Consider the following 20,898-nt stretch of genomic DNA (forward strand, 5'->3'; position numbering starts at 1 on the left):
AAATAACCACAATCAGCATGAAAATTACGTTAGAAGCTAGGCAAGCAGTGATTAATGATTGTTAGATAGTAGAAGATGGATAAACATAGATGACATATAAATAAATGGTAGATGATAGATAGATAGATAGATAGATAGATAGATAGATAGATAGATAGATAGATAGATAGATAGATAGGTGAGAGGTAAATCTTTTTAGTGTTCTACCTCACAGTAAAAAACAAGGAAAGGTTTTCACTTACAGGATTGCCACGGGAGCCAGGAGGGCCAACTAAGCCTCTAGGTCCAGGTTCACCCTACAAAGTAGAAATTAGATAACTAAATAACTGATCCACAATACAATTTGAGGTTACTAGGCACATGTGAAGGTAGACAGTATGGGGCAAACTCCTAAATGGTCTACTTCAACCATATTCTTAAGTAAAAGCAACAATTAAGTCCTTGTTATTTTGGTGTGGACACTAATATCTTCCAACTTACCTTCTCTCCAGTAGGGCCTGCAGGACCTGGAGGTCCCAAAGGACCTGGAAGACCCTGTAAATTAACAGAACATAAGTATGCTGAGGAAATATATATACATAAATGTTCATTTTTAATTAACTAAGCAAACAAACCAGCTATTTTTTTGAAGCATGATTGAATTTGCAAGTCATTATCTACCATAGATGACATCACCTCTACACTTTCAGGACTTTTGCCATGTGATCCATATTCTAGCAATGAGATTTCCCTCTACATAACATTTTGACCTCTTTCACCTAGCTCTGCTCAGTATATGAAACTGTCTTTAAATTAGTTCTGAATTAGCAGCATTTTGTTAATATATCCTTGCTTTTATAACCCATTTAATTTTGTTAGTATCTATTTTGAATGTTGGGTATAGGTTGAAAATTGGATTTTCTTTTGTAATGTTTTCAAATTTTAATAGTATGACAAAGCATAGTTTTTTTTATTTAAAATACAATTATACTAAACCCGTCTTCAGTGTTCATGGAATAGCCACCCACAATCAAGGTTCAGTGCTGTTGACGCTGTTCTCCACACAGGGAGAATGGGTCAGCCACCACCTCAGGCAGGACCTGGAGCTTCACAACACATAATCACAACACTCAAATGGACTGGTAGGACTTCTTCATGAACAAGTTCTCTGTCAGTTTTATGCTTCTTCTTCATAGGTATCTCAATATTATTTTGTCATTAAAGTTATATATGTATATGTATATATGTATATATTTGAAAGAAAGAACATAAAGAATAAAATTTTTCTAGAGCTGTGAAAAATCACTTTGTTGCTTATATAGATAGAAAATATAAGTTTCCCATTAGTACAGGGGAGGTGTTCTTAAAACAAAGAAGACATGTTATTAATTTTTTTTCTTATGGAAAATGACTCTTTCCTAAAACAATGTATTGCACTTACTACAAATAGAACAATCATTGTATTTGCCCTGATCTGTCATGCATGTTTCCCTAAGTGCCATAGACAAAGGGAGAGCTCTGTGTGTTTCCTGTCATTCTTTCAGGAAGGACTTTACATTTTTCTATGGATCTAATGCAAGGTAAGTGCAATAAGCAGCCACTGTCAGTCTACATCCAGTCTTAAATTGCATCATTCTTGTAGCCTTGACTATAAGACGGCATGCATTACTTTGTTGTTAAAACTTACAGCAAGTTTGTAGGGTAATGAACAGAAATGTAAGTTTGGAGCCCATGGTGGAAAATGGCCTTTCCCTTTATCTTACCCTTGCCCCATCATTTCCAGCTGTTCCTTCAGCACCTTTCTCTCCTATGCCACCCTGGAAAAATACAACATAATAAAGCATCAGTTGTTCATTTACTTGTGCTCTCAATACTCTGTATGAAGCTTCACAAAGACAAAGTATTACTTGTCCCCATCATAACTTTACCCACTACAGACTACAACAGCTCCTGGCTATGCATATTCTCAACCAATAAAGAAGATTATAAGAAAGAAATTACTTATAATTCAGGCTAAGAGAAATAAGAAGCTCCTAAGGAAATCGTTATCATAGTCTAAATACATGCACTGGAAAACTTAATTAATTAAGACAGGACTTACTCTATCACCCTTAGGGCCAGGTGTTCCTGCAATTCCTCTTTCTCCTGGCATGCCCTGAAGACCTGGTGGCCCTGTGTCTCCAATGGTCCCAGTTGGACCTGGGTTGCCCTAAAATAAATGATGAGACAATATTAGAATGTTAATATTAAAGCCTGTGAAGTTGCTGTTTGAATCCATCTAAAATTGAATGTTAGCAATTAGATGGAGTTTAGATTAATGCTCAGATTTTGTATTAGGGAAATTGTGTCTGAGTGGGTTTTCTTGAAAACAACCTAGATTTACATTTTGCTTTTTGGTTTATACTTCCAACTCCTCTCTTTCATTCTCTATTCTATAGTTATTTTTTCTAACTTAACTCTTCCTTAATATACTTTTAATTGCAATTAGCATATAAATTATTAGGATTCACTGTGTAAATTTAAACATAATTTTGTTTTTGATGGTCCTCCTCATACCCCTAGATCCCTTTGGCACCTCTTGTACTATACCACCTCTAATGATATCTTTTCTACTTTTATGTCACATATGCCCTCCCAAAGTCAACATCCCTTCCTTCCTCTCATGGTCCTCATACGATTTTTATGATGGGATTTTACCCATCCTCTCTTTAGAGAAAATTAAATACTAATTCAAATAAAAAGGAAAATTAATATCTTTTGAAGTAAAATGGCTTGAATTGTCCTTGCTTTTCCCTTGTTGGTCATGACAGACAAATTAGTACTGTATTTAGAAAAAAAAAGAAGACATTTCATTAAAGTTAAGGCACCTTAGTAAAATGAAAATTTTGATTTCAGTTCCTCATATGGCATCTGATTATATTGTCATCTATCAATCTTGAAATGGCACATTAGAGCACATAGACATGTTCTCTATTTTCAGACAGTAACTGTAATTGTGGAGCCAAGGCAGAGAACATGGAGCATAGAGTTTGTTATGCCTGCTAATAAAGTGAGAATTTCCGTTCCCTGCTCTGTTCATTCATAGTTGTTACCAACAAAATGTATAAGTATCAGGGTGTGTGTATGCAGGGGTGGGGAGTGTATGTGAACAACAGCCATGGTCCCAGACTCATCATTCCAACAACAGAAAGATCACTCTCTAGTTGCCAGAAAAAGACCAACTAGTGCCCATTGAAGTTTTTGTTTTTTGTTTTTTTAAGAAATAATTTAATTTAATTGAAAAGTCAAGGGATGGATGGTGACTCCAGAAGCATCTGGTAAGTTCTAGAGCTTTCAAAAGCCCAGGTCAGGATGGCACTCACCTTTGGACCATCCGGACCGTGTCCTCCAGCCATGCCTTTCTCCCCAGGCAGTCCAGGTATCCCCAGCTCTCCTCTTTCTCCAGGATTCCCTCTTTCTCCCTAGCATGACACCAGGATGTGAATGTTTTCTACTGGTGAAATTTTACTAGTAGAACCATTCTAATACCTCAGGTTTCCTGATACAGTGCTAAGAAATTAACTGGAATTAAAGATCATCTATGTTCACAAGATAAGGTATTTTTCAAGTAGTAGAATAATTTAATACTTAAAATTCAACACTTTTTAAGATAAAAGGTTTCATTTTATTCTGTAGCCAGTTGGAAACAAAATGAATCACACAAAAGAAAATACCTACCCGAGGTCCTAATGGGCCAACTGCTCCAGGCTCTCCAGGAACACCCTAGACAATTTTGGAAAAAGCAAAACAAAACAGAAGATAAACATTGATCTAGATCTTGTATTATTGGAAATATTTCCAGGTCAAACGTTACATTTTCTGTAGTGTACCATTAAAATAAATATTAAAGAATTAAAAATACATATATGATTATAATTGAGAGAGATCAATGTTAAACACCATATTTTCTGCAATGATTCATATTATGCCTAAATGTTTTATTATGCCTAAATGTTTAATTTTGGAGAGCAATTAGAATGTGTAGAATATTCTTATGCAAAATTAGAATATTATATTTTTTCAGGGACAATAGAACAGTTTAGTGTCTTTTTAAATACAAATTATCAGAAAGTATTTAAATAGTAAGATAATAACATACAAAAGAAATAAGAACCAGCTATTTTAACTTGTCAATTTCAGTTATATTAAATTTAGTAAATAAATTGTGTTTGGAATACATATTCCAAATAAACACAATTTATTTATATATTCAAAACACTACATATATATATATATATATATATATATATATATATATATATATATATATATATATATGTATAAACACTACACTACATTCCACTAGGAATTGTAAGATCAAAATTGTGGTAATGGTATTTCAAAACTTCTTCTTTTAATAACCTTGGAGAAACATCTGGGTTCTTTCCAGCTTCTGGCTATTATAAATAAGGCAGCTATGAACATAGTGGAGAATGAGTCCTTATTACATGTTGGAGCATCATCTGGGTATACGCCCAGGAGTGGAATAGCTGAGTCCTCAGGTAGTACTATGTCCACTTTTCTGAAGAACTGTCAAACTAATTTCCGGAGTAGTTGTGCCAGCTTGCAATCCCACCAAAATTGGAGGAGTGTTCCATTTTCTCCACATACTCACCAGTATCTGCTGTCACCTGAGTTTTTTATCCTAGCCATTCTGACTGGTCTGAGGTTGAATCTCAGAGTTGTTTGATTTGCATTTCCCTGATGACTAAGGTTGTTGTACATTTCTTTAGGTGCTTCTCAGCCATTTGATGTTCCTCAGTTGAAAATTCTCTGTTTATCTCTGTACCCCATTTTTAATAGGGTTACTTATTCTCTGGAGTCTAACTTCTTGAGTTCTTTGTATATATTGGATATTAGCCCTCTATCAGATGTAGGGTTGGTAAACTATTGGCAGTTGCCTTACAGAAGCTTTGCAATTTTATAAGGTCTCATTTGTCAATTCTTGATCTGAGATCATAAGCTACTGATGTTCTGTTCAGGAACTTTTCTCCTGTGCCCATGTGCTCAAGGCTCTCCCCCACTTTCTTTTCTATTAGTTTCAGTGAATCTTGTTTTATGTGAAGGTCCTTGAACCACTTGGACTTGAGCTTTGTACAAGGAGATAAAAATGGATCGATTTGCATTCTTTTGCATGCTAACTACCAATTGAACCAGCACCATTTGTTGAAAATGCTGTCTTTTTCCCACTGGATGGTTTTAGCTCCTTTGTCAAAGATCAAGTTACTGTAGGTATGTGGGTTCATTTCTGGGTCTTCAATTCTATTGCATTGATTTATCTGCCAGTCATTGTACCAACACATTGCAGTTTTTAATCACTATTGCTCTGTAGTACAGCTTAAGGTCCAGGATGAGGATTCCCCAGTTCTTTTATTGTTGAGAATAGTTTTCGCTATCCTGGGTGTTTTGTTATTCTAAACGAATTTGAGAATTGCTCTTTCTATCTCTGTGAAGAATTGTTTGGAATTTTGATGGATATTACAATGAAAACTGAAAAGAACCCAGATGCCCCTCAACAAAGGAATGGATACAGAAAATGTGGTACATTTACACAATGAAATACCACTCAGCTTTTAAAAACAATAAATTCAAGAAATTCTCAGGCAAATGGATGGAACTAGAAAATGTCATCTTGAGTGAGGTAACTCAGTCACAAAAGAACACACATGGTATACACTCACTGGTAAGTGGATATTAGCCCAGAAGCTTGGAATACCCAAGTTACAATTCACAGACTATACGAAACTCAAGAAGAAGGAAGACCAAACTATGAATATTTTGGTTCTTCTTAGAAGGTGGAACAAAATACCCATGGGAGGAGATACAGAGAAAAAGTATGGAGCAGAGACTGAAGGAAAAACCATCCAGAGACTGCCCCACCTAGGGATCCATACCACATACAGTAACCAGTCTCTGACAGTATTGTGGATACCAACAAGTGCTTGCTTGAGCCCGATATACCTGTCATCTGAGAGGCTTTGACAGTGCCTGACAAATACAGAGGAGGATGCTCTCATCCAACCATTGGACTGAGCGCAAGGTCCCCAATGGAGGAGTTAGAGAAAGGACCGAAGGGGCTGAAGGATCTCACAACCCATAGGAGAAACAACAATATGAACTAACTAGTACCCCCAGAGCTCCCAGAGACTAAACCACCAAACGAAGAGTACACATGGAGGGACCCATGGCTCCAGCTGTGTATGTAGCTGAGGATGGCCTTGTAGGATGGACGTCAGTGGGAGAAGAGATTCTTGGTCCTGAGAAGGCTTGATACCCCAGTGTAGGGGAATGCCAGGACAGGGAAGTGGGCGTGAGTGGGTTGGTAAACAGTGGGAGAGAGGATGGGATAGGGGGTTTTCAGAGGGGAAACCAGGAAAAGGGATAACATTTGAAATCTAAATAAAGAAAATATCTAATAAAAATGAATAAAATAAAATTAAAAAAAATAAACCTTGGAGAACCCTGTTAGAAGAAAGGGATCAGGGATTTTAAGAATCAGAAGGATTAAGGACACCAGAAACATGGCTCACAGAATCAACTAAGCAGGGCTCATAGGAGCTCAAAGAGGTGGAAATGGAAAACAAGAAGCCTGCGCAGGTCTGTGCTAGGCCCTCTGCACACATGCTGTGCCTGCAAATTTGGTGTTCTTGTAGGATTCCACACCTTGGGAGTGGCAGTGTCTCTGACTCTTTTCCCTGTCTTGGAACCCTTTCCCTCCTACCAGGTTGTCTTGCCCAGCCTTGCTATGAGGGTTTGTGCCTAGTTTTGTAGCTTGTTATGCCATGTTCTGCTGATATCACTGGGAGGCCTGCTCCTGTCTTGAGTGGAAATGCAGGAGTAGATCTCCAGGAGAGGAGAGGTGAGAAGAAGAACTGGGAGGAGTGGAGGGAGAGGAGGGTATGGACAGGATGTGCTGTGAGAGAAGAATTTTAAAAATGATAACTTTATCAAGTCTTCTTCCAGACTTTTCTTCAGAAGTAAATCATTCTCGCTATAGCATGATAGTTTTAAAACCCAAACCTGGAGGCAGAAATCCCTGCTTAAATGAACTTTGCCAGTTTTTCTCTACTCTAAGAATGAACAAATGAACCCCAATTTAGGATTCCCTCCAATCTGGTCCCTAATTCAAACCTCCAGCCTCATCTCTACCACTTTAGACCGCGCTCCACACTTCCAACACTGTATTTTCAGTGCCTTTAAAACACTCAGCAAGCATTTGCACTTGCCATTCCCATTTTCTGTAGCATTTTTCCAACTTTGTCATCTATATCCTTTAGACTTTATATTACTTTTGGAAAGTCTTCCTATACCATGATTTCTACACACACAGCATCTTCCCTGCTGTAGCATTTGGATAGTGCAAGTATTATACTATTTTCCTATATCCTCTCTGTCTCTCTCTCTCTGATCACCTCCTCCCCTCTCTCCTATTTTTGGAAGTACAGAACCACATAACCCATGTCCAGTTTGCTCGGCTAAGGAGGTCCACTGCATAACAGAGCCAAGCACAAAGAATGTTTAACAAATGTTTAAGAAATGGTCATAAATATGTTAATCCATCAAAGATAAAAAAGCAAAGCTCTATGCAAGTAAAGTATTTATATCAATTCCAGACTGTGAATCATTCAGTAAAACTGTATAGCATCAGATACATAGGAAAATTGTGAGTTGTAAACATAGGAAGTATGAGAGGTGTAAACATGAAGCATGTGAGTTATGAACACAGGAACCACATGAATTGTGAACATATGAAGCATGTGAGTTGTGAACATAAGAAGCATGCAAGTGAGTGGCGACTATAGAAAATATGTGAGTTGTGAACACAGAAAGCATGTGTGCTTGGTTCAGATGGTATGAGCTGTGTGACTTTGGGGAAGTTGCTTAATATCTCAGTCCCTTGAACTGCTTAACAGAAAAACCTATAGTTTCACTCTTAAAAGATGATGTTGTAGTCCATCAATTTATACTTCTGATATTATTTAAAAACTTACTTGATCACCAGCCTTTCCGCCTTCTCCCGGTGGCCCTGGAGGCCCAGGAAGTCCCTAAAGCAATAGTGACAAATATAACCAGTGATTCACAGAAAGTTTAATCAGTTACCAACACCAAATACTTTACATTTATACTTCATTATTTTTTTCATGCAAAATACAATGCATGAACATCTTAAGCAAAAATTATGGAAAATATTGTCCAAGTATATTAAGAAAGCCATCTATTATAAAGCACTGGAGATTGTCAAGTTATAAAGCTAGATTCTTATTTTCTATACCACTTAAAAATTAAGATAAGAATATAATAGGTTCTTCATGCTCATACAGTCTGCTATGGCTCTAGCATAATGTTTGAACATGCTAGAACATTACTAGAAAAAGGCGTGAGGTTTCCATAAACTAATTTTTATGCCTTTAAATAACATATACTTTATGGAAGCATCTGTGATCATTTATTCAACAAGAAGTTTTAGTGAATGTACCAGTAAAACCAGATAAGCTTAAGTTTAATAAACCTTATTGAGATATTGGAAACATTTTATATTGTAAATTTGCTTTTTAATCAATCAATCAATCAATCAATTAATTAATGTATATGAGTACACTGTAGCTGTCTTCAGACATACCAGAAGTGGGCATCAGATCTTATTACAGATGGTTTTTAGCCACCATGTGATTGCTGGGAATTGAACTCAGGACCTCTGGAAAAGCAGTCAGTGCTCTTAACAGCTGAGCCATTTCTGCAGCACATATTGTGAATTTCTTACCAGCTTTTTGTTGAACTGTTTTTTTTTTTTTTTTTTTTTTTTTTGAGACAGGACATTCCTTATCTTTGAACAATAATGTTTGGTTAAATACAGCCATCTATATTATCAAAGATGTCTATTTTGAAACTTAAAGAACCTTGCCTATTCAAACATTCTATCACGTGCATGTATATATACATACATACTCATATATACAGCGTCTCACTCTATATTCTAGCCCTGTCTGGAATTTAATAATGTAGCACAGGCTGGCTGTATGCTCACAGCCACCCCCAACCCTGCAACTCAGTCTCCCAACTGGTAGACATGCAGGTGTGAGCATTGACAACCGGCTCCTTCCTGTATTATTAAAAAACAACAAAAAGGTATTTTAAAAAGCCACTCACAGAGTAAGTGAAAACTTAATTTAGTACATACCTGAAAGCCAGTAGGGCCTGGAGGCCCCTGCTCCCCTCTGTCTCCAGCTAGGCCCTAAGCAAAAGAAAGAAAAGCGTGAGTCCCACCAGACTTTATGTCTACTTCCTGTTTCTATGAACTAGGTCCACTCATCATTTTGCATTTCTTACAACCACCCACTTTACATATTATCCAGATAATAAAGTAGTATTAAAAATCACCAAGTGCCATTATGGGACCTTCTTAAAAATGAGAAAATTTCATTTAAAAAGCCAGTGAAGAAATTACAGCATAGTTTGTTGTTGATGTTTTTGTTGGTGGTGGTGGTGGTGGTCTTAGTTCAAACATAGAAGGTCTAGAACCAACCATAAATGAAATATTGGAAATGTATTATTTCCTATATCCAATTTAAAAGGTTGTATTTCTACTGATGTTTATTTCTATTCATCATAATTCATTCATAATTTCAAAATAGGATGATTAAAGAAAGCAATGTTAACATTTGATAGGCTACTTAAACTGAGTCCATGGAAGCTAAATATGTGAAAATATCTTTGATAAACAATTTAAAAAATCTGAGAATAAAAATGTAACATCAAAAGATGAACATCATTTCTTTTTACCTTTTCAAACCCAGGAAATTTAAATACATTTTTATAAGATAAATTATCAAAATGTAAGTATAATCTGCATTTATACATTTTAATAAAATAGGTTATAAATATTTCAAATGCTATTTTTCTTAATTTATCTATTGTTCTTCTTCAACTGTGATATACAAAGATAATAGGGCAGCCTTTGTCACTATATACCACTTCAAAGTTTAAAACTAGATCAGTCTTTTTATATAGAAAATAGAGTGCAGTACTTTAGAGAAATAAAATAAAATAAAAACTGAAATTGATCTTCAATCTCTTATATCCTCATTCCATTTCCCTGAAACTTACTTATGAGTAATTTTGGAGAAACAATGAGAAATGTAATATTCAAATGAAAGAAAGTCACATACCGGAGGTCCCACGGGGCCTGAAGGACCAACTTCTCCATCTTTTCCAGGAGCCCCCTAGGATCACATGGGCATTTTAGGTGAGGCCATCAGATTTTATACGGTTTTATATCCTTTTTATTCAATACCAGAAAATGATTGCCTACCCTTTGCCCAGGCACACCAGCATTCCCTGCTTCTCCTGGTTTTCCAAGGTCACCCTAAAGAATAAATAAACAGTATTCTAAATTCATTTAATTCAGAAATAGACCTTGGCCTCCAACAACTGATTCCAGTGAGCTATTAAACGTTGTTCATTGTACTCACACTGCTACCTTTGGGGCCTGGAAGACCCATGCTTCCAGGCTGCCCTCTGATACCAATGGAGCCTGGAGGACCTGGTCGGCCATCTTCCCCAGGAGCACCCTGCAAGGTTGACAGCAGGCTGGTAAGTTTAGTATGAACTGTTTCTAAGCACTACTCTACCCACATTGTTGCCAGTCTTTCCTAACAATAGAAGTCATTTTAACGGAAACACTAATCTCCTTATGTTTATCTCTTAGTGAATGAGAAAAGCTAATTGTTATTTTCCTACAAAGTCCTGAGGTACTTTGAGCATTTAGAACAGAAGTTCTAATTTGGTCCATCCATAAGTCTCATTCACATCATCTCCTAGCCCTCTCATATTAAGGGGCAGGCCTTTCCTTCTTTTATTTACTCTGTTTTGTGGTCTTGAGCATTAAAAATTCCCATTTCACAACTACATTTTTTAAAAAGATTCAAATACTTAAGCTGACAACAAATTTATTTCTAAACATGTAAAAGTGGAACACAATCAGGGAAACAGAAAATTATTAAGCATATTTTAACAGTATTTAAATACATTAATTCAACTCTTTCACTAAAGAAATTTCAATTTCAAACATTCAATCAAGAAAATATAACATACATTTTGTTCAATTTGAAAATCCAAAGATACTAAGAAATTCTTACTAGCTGGTACTTAAAACATGTAATCATGATCATGATCCACAGGATAAATAAATATACTTACACATCTATGGGAAAATGTTAAAAGTTATAAAATTATTTAAATTTCTTACCAAAGGCCCAAGTTTTCCTTCCGGACCTTGAACACCAGGATTTCCTGTCAGGCCCTGACAAGGAAAATCAACTGTTAGTTCTGTTGCTAAACAGCAGTTGAAGTAAAGACTTTAGACAGAAAAACAAAACAAAACAAAACAAAAAACAATATTTTATTGGAAAAACCTAAACAGAAGAGCAATTTCGCAATTCCAATAAAAACTTTAATGACATTTTTATAAACAGATAACAAGTGGCAAGGTCGTTTGTATATACTCCTTTGAAAAAATGTCTTTTTAAAAATTACTGCATTTTACGTAGATGTCAAAAATAGCATACCAGCATTTTTAAAATAATGCATCCATTCATAACTATGAAATCAAGGCTACATGTTTTAAAACAAGCTAGATATAAAAACAGGAAATGAAACATAACTATGGAAGTACTTGGGTGTCACCATAGCGTATCTATGGAAGTACTTGGGTGTCACCATAGCGTATCTATGGAAGTACTTGGGTGTCACCATAGCGTATCTATGGAAGTACTTGGGTGTCACCATAGCGCATATCTATAGGCTTCTTACCCGAGCACCTGGAAGCCCAGGTTCGCCTGGACGTCCTGGGTCTCCCTGGCCTCCTTTAGGCCCTGAAGAACCTACAGGACCACGCTCTCCCTGAGCACCCTGTTCCAAAAAAGACAGGCAGGACAAAATTGAAACAAAGCAAAAAGAGGTTAAATTCATATTTTCCAAATACATACCAAAATGCAATTTTTGTTAACGATATGACAAAGATGTATTTGAAAACAATGTCACTGAATATTTTGTTCTAATCTGCATCCTGTATGAAAATTGTCTTATTCACCATTAAGGAAAGAAAGCTGAAATTTCAGCCTCACTCCAATGAGGAAAGAATTTTAGATTTTAAATTTCATCCAAACTAAAGCATGACAACCTTGTGCTCTCAGGAGTGAACTGGAAGAGATGCCTCATATTATTCAAATTATCATTATCTTCCAGGACTTCCTAATGCTAAAAAAAGCAGAAAAAATAGACAAGATAGTTTTGGGGTTAGGCCCAATACCTGCTTCTACATCCATATGGAATGGACTCATATGGGCCAGGGACACATCCCCAATCTGGAAATGTCAGCTTTGATATGATCTTACCTTTGGTCCAGGTAAACCATCAGACCCTGGAAAACCACGATTGCCAGGAGCACCCTACAATGGACCAAAATGCCATTTTAAGATGTTGTTTATCATTGGGGCTTGTACCTAGTCAAAGGTTTTATTTCTGGGATTATCAGATTTCCAGAGCTCTGATCAAGTTAACACAGCAAAAGGCAAACATAAAGGAAATAATCTTACTAGAAAAATCATTTAAAAGTTTGACAAACATGAGTAGTGAACCAAATCTTTGAAATGAGATCCTCTAAAATTAATTGTAAAATCAATACATAAACGTCTAACGTAGAGAGACAAGAATCACAATCACTGTCTACTGTGATCACAGGGCCCACAACAGCACGTTTCCTCTCATCCTGTAGAAGACTTTGGCTTTCACTGAGACTATAAAAACATGAAATCAGCATTGTCCCTTCATGTCCACTTTCTTAGACCCAACCTACCCCATCCTTTCCTACTCTTTAAAACTGTCAAATTCCCTCTTGCCCTCTCTGCTGAAAATTGTTCTATCTGCCAGGCTCCCCAGCAGGCTTCTCCCTAAGACTCCACCTCCCTGCTGTCTTCTGATACTCCCTTGTCTCCTACCACCTAATCTAGAACTTACCACTGATCTCCATCCATCCCCACTGTCACCAATTAGTTAACACTGTACAGGGTACTTACTAAAATGTGTTTCACTGTTTATTGCCCCAGTAACGTAAAACCCACATGAGGATTAGGACCACAAGTTTCTTCTTCACTGATGTATCCCAAGCACTTAAAGCTCGAGCTGGCTTACCCTAATCAGTCAGTAAATATTTGCTGAATCAATGAGTGAAGCTTAAATAGACACTTGGCTCTTTTTATATTGAGATAAACACATCTGCATCTGCATCACCTATCTCTTTCTTGCTTTATCTTTCCTTTCTACTCACAATTTCTCTCATGTTACTTCCCAAAACACATGGACAGGAGAGGAGACAAACAATGATTTTATTATTCACATTTACCCTTTCTCCCATTGGTCCTGGAGGACCAACTGTGCCTGGGTCACCTCGAGGACCTCTTTTGCCTTCTTCGCCAGGTGGACCAATGGGACCCTGAATACCATGTGGCCCCTATTAGAACAGAAGGACAGGTCCCAGGAAGAGTCAGTTATTCAGTAAGTAAAAGTCAGGAAACTCATCTAATGAAGTCAGGAAACAATTTAAATAATGTTAATTATCGTATTCCAGACCTATTTTTAAATACATGAAAATGTCAGCACTACACCTCTAGGTATTTATATTTTTATCATTAAAATAATTAAGGCTTACTGGTTCTCCCTTTGGGCCAGCTTCTCCTTTGAAACCTGGAACTCCTGGATCACCCTAAAAGAAAATATCATTAGTTGAAAGAAGTGAGGAATTTAGCCAGTTCATCCAGTTCTAATCAAGTACAGTAAATAGGCTGCTGAGTCTATACTAAATTAGTACTAAAATAAAATGCAATAAATTTTGTGCATGTGTGCATGTTGATGTGGAGTAAGAGGACTTGTGTGGTAGTGAATGGGCACCTGTGTGCCTGTCCCCACCTCCCAAGCCCTAGGATTAGAAGCAAGCTCTTCCATGCCCAGCATGCATACTCATATATATTTGTGTAAAATATTAATGGAAAAGGAGGCCATAAATTTGAAAGAGAACAAGAAGGGGTATAGAGTAGGATTTGAGGAAGGAAAGGGGAAGGGGAAGGGGAAGTGGTAAAATGATGGAATTACACACTAAAATCTGAGAATATTTAAGCCATAATTAAACAGATATTACCGGTTGTCCTCGGATTCCCTGAGGCCCAGTACTGCCCTGAGGGCCAGGAGACCCAGGGGGCCCTGGCAAACCAGGAGGGCCAGAGGTTCCTGCAGAGCCCTACCAATGGCAAGGATGACATGATGAGCTGATGAGCATAGACCTCATTGACAATCTAAAGCCAAGGACTGCATCCCTTTGAAAATCATCGGACTTAAGTACTTACAGTGGGGCCTTTGGCGCCTGGTGTACCGTCAGTCCCCACTGCACCCTAGAAAGTACATGAAACACATTTTGAGATATTAAGCTACATCTGACACATCTAGTATTCAGATTACCTAAGAACAGGCAGGGAAATTGCAAAGATAACATTTTCATTATTATGTATTTATGTATACATATAATTTATATATGATTACATAATTATAGCAATACTTTTTGTGAGTAACTTTTCCATAAGATAGAAAAAGCAGGCTATATTGACATGCAAGGTATTTTTTCCTAAATGTTAATAACTCAGACTGATTATATTATAAGTAAGCTAATTTTTCTGAGACTGTTATAAAGAAGCATTTTTCTGGGCTAGCTCTTAGGTATGTCAGGCACTTACAGGAAGACCGTGAGAGCCAGCAGGACCAGGTGGGCCAGTTTCACCTCTCTGCCCCTGAGGACCTTCAGGGCCTCGGGCTCCAGTAGGACCTGCTTCTCCCTAAAGGAATGGAAAAGAAAATGTTAACTTAGATAGAACACTGGTATTGTGGTGTAAAGGTGATTGCATATTTGGAGCTTGTCATTTTCAATCTAAGTACCTGAAGCTACTACTAAGGGCTGGGCATTTGAAGTGCAACCAGAAACTGCACAATCAAAGCTGGCACAGAAGGCAACAGAAGATTTCCAAACATGACCTCAATCCAATACCATTTTATAGCTAAAATTCGTTACCAGCCCACTAACTCCTTGAATGGGTTAAACTCACCATAAAAATACATGTGAAATTTCACACTATCATTTAGAGACAAGAATTTTTTTCCTTTCTATATAATATATATAATATGTAATTATATAATATCTTTAATAAAATATAATATATATATAGTTATTTTCCAGAGTACAGGACATGCTTTGACTTATTAAAAGTTCACTTATTGACCTTCAAAGAAATGTTTATTCAATAAGATGGAAAACACATGGTTTTGAAGTGGCTAATACACTTGGTGGCTTCTGGCAACATAAAAGTGAAAAGTGAATGTCTTAACAAATAAACAACTCTTTCTCTCCTAGAAACTAAAGGATGTTAACATGACAGCAATAATAGTGGAGTGGAAGGCCATGGCAACCTTCACTTCAGTGCAAGATGCTCATCCAGACAGAAAGCCAAATGTACCATATTCACTTAACTGTCATTCATATAAACAGACTTAGGATGCGTTTCTTCTGTGTAATTTTTTGAGACAAATTTGTACCACACACATTTCCTGTATTTTTCTGGAATTCAAGTTTAGCTCCTGTGTTTCATCCTGCATAATATGTATCTACATGTATCCAATCTCAGAAGAACAGAGAAAACTTAAATTGCAAGCTTTAAGAGTCTATAGTAACAAAACATGTTAAATTCCTTCCATCCTTCCATTCTTCTCAGAAATGCAAATGACTGGAAGTGAAAGCTGATCCATAGATATCCAGAAACTATGGTACAATCTTAGAGAAACTGCTATAACCAAATACCCAGGGATTTTATGATGTGACAGTAAGGATATAAAGAGACAGTGAAGTAAATTCTGAGATATACACAACTTCATGTACACATGAAGTTTTATTAAGAAGGATGCCACAGCCAAATGCACAGGGGTACCAGGCAGTATCACAAATAATTAGTTATGTAAGTCACTAGAGAATTTGAACTAATGTCCAACTACAGGCAGAATGAAGACAAACCTTTATCTGATAATTCATAGGCCAAGGCTCAGTATCTTTTTCTTCTATTCCTAGCCAGCACTCAGTCAGAACATGTGAAGGCTCAATAGAAGTGTTAAAGAATGCTGTATATTTTAATTAGGGCATGGAGGGAGGTTGTGTCAAGATTATGTATCTATATGTATCTAATAAATAAAATTTGAACTTCATTGCTGGGGTGTAAAGTAACAGTCAATACCTGCTTAAATGTGGGTGGCCATAGGTTTGAACCCCAGTATCAGAAAAAAGAAGAGGAGAAGGTGGAGGAAGAACAGCAAGTGTTATGTAAGAGAAATAAGAATAGAAAAAGGAGGATGAGTAAACAGAGAAGGAAGAGGAGGAGGAGGAGGAAGGAGAGGAAGAACAGGAATATGGGCTTCAGAGGGATCAGAGACCTAAAGGAACAAATTGGTTTTCACTGAAAGAAGGAACCAGTTGCTGAAATGATTTAAGACTTCAGTTTAAAGTGTCCAACCTGGAAAGTTTGACAAAATAATCCTCACAATTCAAAGAATAGTTAAAATGGCAGCTTCCTTCCATTTCTAAATTCAAATTCCGTCTGAGTACAGCTACTAACAAGAAGCATGAACCTACACTATGTTGGCTGGATTCACCACCACCACCTTTATATTAAGGATTTATACAGATAACCACATTTAATCTTTTTTGTTTCTTTCAATTTTTTATTGGATATTTTCCTTATTTACGTTTCAAATGTTATCCCCTTTCCCTGTTCCCCCTCCTCCAAACCCCCTATAGCTTCCCCCTTCCTCTGCTTCTATGAGGGTGTTCCCCCACCCACTCACTCCCTGCTTCCCTGTCCTTGAATTCCTCTACACTAGGGCATCAAGCCTTCACAGGACCAAGAGCCTCTCTTCCCATTGATTGTTCCACAAAGACATCCTCTGCTACATATGCGGCTTGAGCAATGGGTCCCTCCTTGTGTATTTCTTGGTTAGAAGCTTAGTCCTCGGGACCTCGAGTGGGGGTGGGGGTCTGGTTAGTTGATACTATTGTTTTTCCTGTGGGGTTGCAAACCATTTCAACTCTTTCAGTCCTTTTGGGGACCCAGTCCTCAGTCCAATTCTTGGGTGCAAGCATCTGCCTCTGTATTTGTCAGCCTCTGGCAGAGCCTCTCAGGAGATAGCTACATCAGGCTCCTGTCAGTGAGCACTTCTGTCTTAAGGCACAGAGAAGTACCTGGTGGGCCATATACGCAGTCATATTGGTAAGCTGAATCTTGTAAGGAAATCTCTTTTTCAAGATGAAGAAATGTACTGCTACTCCAGTAAGGAGAAATTAAATCCAGTGGCTCACAACTTAGAATTGGTGTTTTGAATTTATTTGTGATTTAGCTAGTATACTCTTAATGTCCTGCTACTATAACCTTTGACTCCTGAAGAACTTGACAGAACAAATTGTGACAGAATACAATTCCCACTGAATAATTTAATCCATTCTCACATGGAAATCCAATTGTTCTTCCTGCTCACATCTTTAAGGCCTTGGTCAGGGAGGGGCAGAATAATGGCCAGCATATTATGACAAAGCAACCCTTTTTTTTGGCAAGATCTAATTTAACTTCCCATTGCTTAAAACAGTCTGCTATTGATTGCTTTCTACATTCTATCCAAGAACAGAGTATTCACCCGGTTCAAAGATGGTCTTCCTTACAGCCGTTTCAAAAGTCTGTCATTTGAGTCCAATTACACAGCCTTAAGTAGCTTTCCTTTAATGGCACATCATACAACAGCTTTCATTTTTCCCCGTGTCTTTTTAATTTTCCTTGCTTAAGGACCTACTACTCTAGGATCTTTTCTTGTTAAGAATAACTCCCACACTCTTCAACTACTGAAATGCCCTTCACTTATCAAGTACTGTCATGAACTTACCTTCATTCCAGGATTTCCTGGAAAACCAGAAGAGCCAGGTATCCCAAGGGGACCCTAAGTGTGGGAAAACCGTAAAGTAATCACATATTTTTAATCAACATACAAGTATGCTGTTTTTCTATTCTTTGAGAGAAAATAATCTGTATTTTAACAGACACAGAACAATCTTTACATAATAAAAAACAATGTGATTATATTCCAAACATCACCCAACACTGTCCTAAAGTAGTTCTCAAATTGTATCAACCATAACAGTTGAATTACCAAGGCTGAAGAGATGGTGCTGCAGGAAAAAAAAATCACTTGCTGCTTTTGCAGAAGATTTGAGTTTAGTTCCCAGTACACACATGGCAGCTCACACCCATCTGGATAAGGTACTAGCATGTGTTATTTTTGACTTTCAATGTTTGGAAAAGTATGGGCAACTCTGTTATCCATGTAAAACAGTTGAAAAGGGATGGCTTTGGGGATATAGAGCTAATCATAGCATACACTTGGATTCCATGAGTTGTGATTATTATAATTCTTTCAAAGTATACTCATTTTGTCCTAAATTTCATTTCATTTTTATGGGAAACAGGGGGAAGAAAAATACTTGGGGCCAAAAAGTTTGAATAATGTATTACTATTTGTCTTTGGGAATAGATGGAAAAAAATCCCAAACTTTAAAATTGGCCCATGTGATCAAAAATCTCCCTCTGTCCTTCCTATCTCATCTTAATGAGGTTTTGTAATATTAGCACAATTTATCTTGTGCAGCTGCTTGAATTAACTTTTATTCTTTCCAAAAAAAATCTCTATAGGCTACTTACTCACAAATCTATTCTATTAGGTATATTTTATGAAAAAAAAACATCTTAACTGTTAATGGAACATGACACTTTCTTGAAAACCAAGATAGCACTGCTATAGAACTAAAGAACCAGTAAAAATGATGCAATTTTTAAAAACCATATATAAATCAATTGCTTTACAGATCAGAAAAACTATATCACTCAGCTATTAGAAAGAATTGGTTTTCTTTTGCTTATAGGGTTATAATTTACGAGTCCTTGTCACAATAAATAGAGATTTGTATCCACTGAAAATCCCCTTTTTTCTCATTAACTGCTCAGATACTCAAAGACATAAAGGATCATAAAGTACCTATGGAAAAAGGGGGATGAAAAATAGACATTTGATAGAACTATAAATAAGGCAAAACAGTGAATGACATGTTATAAGTTCATGAAATCAGAGAACTATCTTTTTCTTGATGAATATAGATTCAAAAGTTTCTATAAAATGGTGGCAATCATAACACAGATGTACACTAATTTTAATCAAATATCATCATGTACCAAACTTCTTAAACCAGAAAAACAATGAGTAATTGGCCTTTCTTAGCTCACTAATATGTAATGAGATGTCACTGCCAATATAATAGATTTAGTTTTCAAATTTACAGCTCCTTTATGGAATTAAGTTAATGGTATTCACACTCTTTCTTGACCATCTTCATCCATCTACAATATCAACAAATGATGCTGTCTGGTCTTGTATACCTTTGTTTAATGCTACAGAATGAATTCTCAGTGAGTTATGAAAGAGATTAAGCATTCCTTAACATAGTAGATGTAATTGTCTGACCTAGTACCTACCTGATGATTTAATTTTACCCTTATTATTTCCTCATATTTTTTTCACTTACTCATTCTATAGATGGAATTACACCTATCCCTTTTTAGATATCAATGACTCAATGTTTTGTTGATATTAATTTTAATCCTTTTATTTATACCCTTCATTTATTGCAGTTTTAAGCACATCCTCCTCTATGTTCCTATATTTTAAATTCACTCTACACAACAGCATTAAGAATAGTATTACACATTTACATTAATTAATATATCCAGTTTTCAAAAATAAGAATTGTGTTTATCAGGATTTCAATCCATGTGTGTAGAACATATATGGTGTTCTGTAAATGTCTACTCAAAACAAATAAAATAATGGATGAATAAATAAATAAATGAGTAATAAAAATATACAAATGAAAAATAGATTAATTAATTATTTTGAAAAATAACAGAACTCACCATTGGCCCAGGTTTTCCAGGCATACCGTGGGCACCTCGTTGTCCCTAATTTACAGAAAAAAAGAGAATTTAAAAAGAGATAGAGAATTGCATCTTTCACATTGCTTTTTCATGATTCACTGGTTTCCCAGTATCCAGTGAAAAGATTGAAGAAAAATATTAAGGCTGACTGACAAATATTAAAGCTGAACTAATGGCAAGAAAGGCACGAATTTCTAAAAAGCAGATAAAGTAGCATTAAACACTTTTATCCTTGTATCAGTGAAAACCAACCAAACAAAAACCACTTAATAGTCAAGATTTAAGAAAGAAAATAGATCAAAATATTCTCTTTACTTAACTGTATGACCCTGTGTCAGGTAAACTCAGGTACAATGACAGTTTGAGCATCTTGGCCTTTTACTGACCAGAGTAACTCTGAGAATAAGAGCTTTTGCAAAACAAACAAAATAATACATGAGTCACAAACAAGCTCAAATTGATTCTGAGGGGTTCACCCTGATCCCCCTCAGGGTCCATTGAGTCAGTGGGATAACACCTGCTGAAGGCTGCAATTGATGCTCTCCTTTAAAATTGTATCAGTTCTTTCCCTCTTCTGCCCTTTCCTTGGTCATGTTTACAGAGACAGATAATTCACTGGGTGTTTACAGATGCCTCTGTTACAGTTGGAACACCATCCAGCTTTTCCTTTCAAAGTCTGCTTCCTTTATTCATTTATTTTTTTCATTTGATATACTTTCTAAGTGCACTCCCTTCAAGTTTTCATATACAGCTCACAGCATTCAAG

At 36.5% G+C, this 20,898-nt stretch overlaps 1 protein-coding gene across 1 annotated transcript in view; it reads right to left on the bottom strand.

The window, feature by feature from the left end:
• Col5a2 (collagen type V alpha 2 chain) overlaps positions 1-20,898 on the bottom strand; it is a 121,123-nt gene that overhangs the window by 18,228 nt on the left and 81,997 nt on the right. Inside the window, exons 17-37 of the mRNA XM_031367387.1 lie at positions 20,112-20,156; positions 18,034-18,087; positions 14,799-14,897; positions 14,415-14,459; positions 14,210-14,308; positions 13,724-13,777; positions 13,418-13,525; positions 12,411-12,464; positions 11,827-11,925; positions 11,264-11,317; positions 10,488-10,586; positions 10,328-10,381; positions 10,185-10,238; positions 9,197-9,250; positions 8,010-8,063; positions 3,697-3,741; positions 3,342-3,440; positions 2,081-2,188; positions 1,743-1,796; positions 481-534; positions 243-296 (exon numbers count right to left, since the gene is read on the bottom strand). Coding sequence (XP_031223247.1) covers positions 243-296; positions 481-534; positions 1,743-1,796; positions 2,081-2,188; positions 3,342-3,440; positions 3,697-3,741; positions 8,010-8,063; positions 9,197-9,250; positions 10,185-10,238; positions 10,328-10,381; positions 10,488-10,586; positions 11,264-11,317; positions 11,827-11,925; positions 12,411-12,464; positions 13,418-13,525; positions 13,724-13,777; positions 14,210-14,308; positions 14,415-14,459; positions 14,799-14,897; positions 18,034-18,087; positions 20,112-20,156 — 1,440 coding nt within the window. The remainder of the gene's footprint in view (positions 1-242; positions 297-480; positions 535-1,742; positions 1,797-2,080; positions 2,189-3,341; positions 3,441-3,696; positions 3,742-8,009; positions 8,064-9,196; positions 9,251-10,184; positions 10,239-10,327; positions 10,382-10,487; positions 10,587-11,263; positions 11,318-11,826; positions 11,926-12,410; positions 12,465-13,417; positions 13,526-13,723; positions 13,778-14,209; positions 14,309-14,414; positions 14,460-14,798; positions 14,898-18,033; positions 18,088-20,111; positions 20,157-20,898) is intronic.

This window comes from Mastomys coucha, unplaced genomic scaffold, assembly GCF_008632895.1.
Source record: "Mastomys coucha isolate ucsf_1 unplaced genomic scaffold, UCSF_Mcou_1 pScaffold14, whole genome shotgun sequence".
Classification (NCBI taxonomy): Eukaryota; Metazoa; Chordata; class Mammalia; order Rodentia; family Muridae; genus Mastomys; species Mastomys coucha.